The sequence below is a fragment of the Lampris incognitus genome, chromosome 9 (assembly GCF_029633865.1).
Source record: "Lampris incognitus isolate fLamInc1 chromosome 9, fLamInc1.hap2, whole genome shotgun sequence".
Lineage (NCBI taxonomy): Eukaryota > Metazoa > Chordata > Actinopteri > Lampriformes > Lampridae > Lampris > Lampris incognitus.
Window position 1 is genome coordinate 59814284 of NC_079219.1, and position 2169 is coordinate 59816452.

At 51.3% G+C, this 2169-nt stretch overlaps 1 protein-coding gene across 3 annotated transcripts in view; it reads left to right on the plus strand.

The window, feature by feature from the left end:
* The window catches only part of crppa (CDP-L-ribitol pyrophosphorylase A), a 66966-nt gene extending 65477 nt beyond the window's left edge, over positions 1-1489 (plus strand). For all 3 annotated transcript variants that reach the window (XM_056286781.1, XM_056286783.1, XM_056286782.1), the window contains one exon: positions 269-1489. In XM_056286781.1, the coding sequence (XP_056142756.1) occupies positions 269-373 (105 nt within the window). In that variant the 3' untranslated portion in view covers positions 374-1489. The remainder of the gene's footprint in view (positions 1-268) is intronic.
* The last annotated feature ends 680 nt before the right edge of the window (positions 1490-2169 follow it).

The following is a 2169-nucleotide window of genomic DNA, read 5'->3' on the forward strand; positions in this document are numbered from 1 at the left end:
CCTCTGTGTGTGTGTGTCTCTCTCTCTCCTCTGTGTGTGTGTGTCTCTCTCTCTTCTCTCTCTCCTCTGTGTGTGTGTGTGTGTCTCTCTCTCTCTCTTCTCTCTCTCCTCTGTGTGTGTGTGTGTGTGTCTCTCTCTCTCTTCTCTCTCTCCTCTGTGTGTGTGTGTGTGTGTGTGTGTGTGTGTCTCTCTTCTCTCTCTCTCCTCTGTGTGTGTGTGTGTGTGTGTGTGTGTGTGTCTCTCTCTCTCTCTTCTCTCTCTCTCTCAGGAGGCAGCTAGTTGGGAGAGGTCAGTGGGCAGGTTGACTGAGATCATCTCGGCCCTCATCCGGGACAGGAGCACCGCCCTGGTGGGACAACTGCTGCAAGCATAAAGGGAACCAGGCGGCACCAGAACCCCCCTTCCTCACCACACCCCAACAACCCCCTGACCTGTACCTTCAAACCCGGGACATCTCCCACGAGACCCAAGTGTCTCGTGGGAGATGTCAAGGGATGCTGGGAGACGTGGGAGATGTTGGAAGGACGTGTTGGACGTGGGAGATGTGGGAGATGTTGGGGGAGGGCCAAGTGGGGAGCATGCCTTCCCGCTTGGCCCTCCCCCAACAAGACCACCAGAACCAGACGCAAGCTACAGTATTACATCACCCTCTGTTTCCCTGTCCAGAATCTATTCTGTCATCATTGGTTTTCAGGGAAGAACTTCACAGGATTGGATATTGTCTGTGAATACAAGCCTCTCCTCTTGCCCCGTCACCTCAGCACAGCACAGATCCGGGTAACACTTTAATTACGGTCCTTTGATAAGCATCCGTTAATGGGTAATAAGGCCCTTATAAGGAAGGCAAGATGAATTTATTTGTCTAGTACATTTCTGCAACAAGGCAATTCAAAGTGTTTACATACAACATAAAAGGCATTAAGACAAAATGTAAAAGCATTGGAAGGTAATAAGAAGACAATTAAAAACAAATAAGAGTAAAAGTTACAGTGCAATGTAAGATGATAATCAAAAGCTTCTAATTTGATTTAATAAAAGGCTGCAGCAAAGAGGGAAGTCTTCAGCCTTAATTTAAAAGAACTTCGAGTTCTCAGAATCCACCGGAGCACAAACTAGGAGTCATCAGGACGCTGGACCACCGAGCTGACAACGTCCCCACCGACACAGCGGCCGGGGAAGAGGAGAAGTCCCACATGAAACAGGTCCTGGTTCAGTGTGGTGATCCAGACTGGGCGCTTGTCCAAACCAGGAAGACCCCAGACAGTGCAGCACCCGATGGAGGAGAGGAGCAGGACAACAGCTGCCTCAGAGTAAACCGGTGGGGAGTCCGTATGTGGAGGGAGTGTCGGAACAGTTGAGACAGGTATTTTCCAAACACCGCGTCTCAGTTGCTTTCAAACCCCAAACCACACTGCACCAGAAGGTGGTCTACCCCAAGGACCAGGTCCCCCGGGACAACCAGAGCAACATAGTGTAGCTGCTAGGTGCCAGGAGGACTGCCGTGACTTGTCTACACCATCTACAGGCCAGGACCCCACAGTCTACACCATCTACACAGTCTACACCATCTACAGGCCAGGACCCCACAGTCTACACCATCTACACAGTCTACACCATCCACACAGTCTACATCACCTACACAGTCTACACCATCTACAGACCAGGACTCCACAGCCTACACCACCTACACAGTCTACACCATCTACAGGCCAGGACTCCTCAGTCTACACCATCTACAGGCCAGGACCCCACAGTCTACACCATCTACACAGTCTACACCATCTACAGGCCAGGACCCCACAGTCTACACCATCTACACAGTCTACACCATCTACAGGCCAGGACCCCACAGTCTACACCATCTACAGGCCAGGACCCCACAGTCTACACCATCTACACAGTCTACACCATCTACACAGTCTACACCATCTACAGGCCAGGACCCCACAGTCTACACCATCTACACAGTCTACACCATCTACAGGCCAGTGCCCACTCTTTCAGGGATGAGGAGGTGCACATCCTTGATAGGGAGGAACTCTGGTTTGAACGGGGAGTCAAAGAGGCCATCTATGTGAAGAGGGAACAACCATCCCTGAACCGAGGGGGGGGGGGCTAACAGTACATCTGTCACCATCTTACAATGCTGTGATTACAACCATTCCCCAG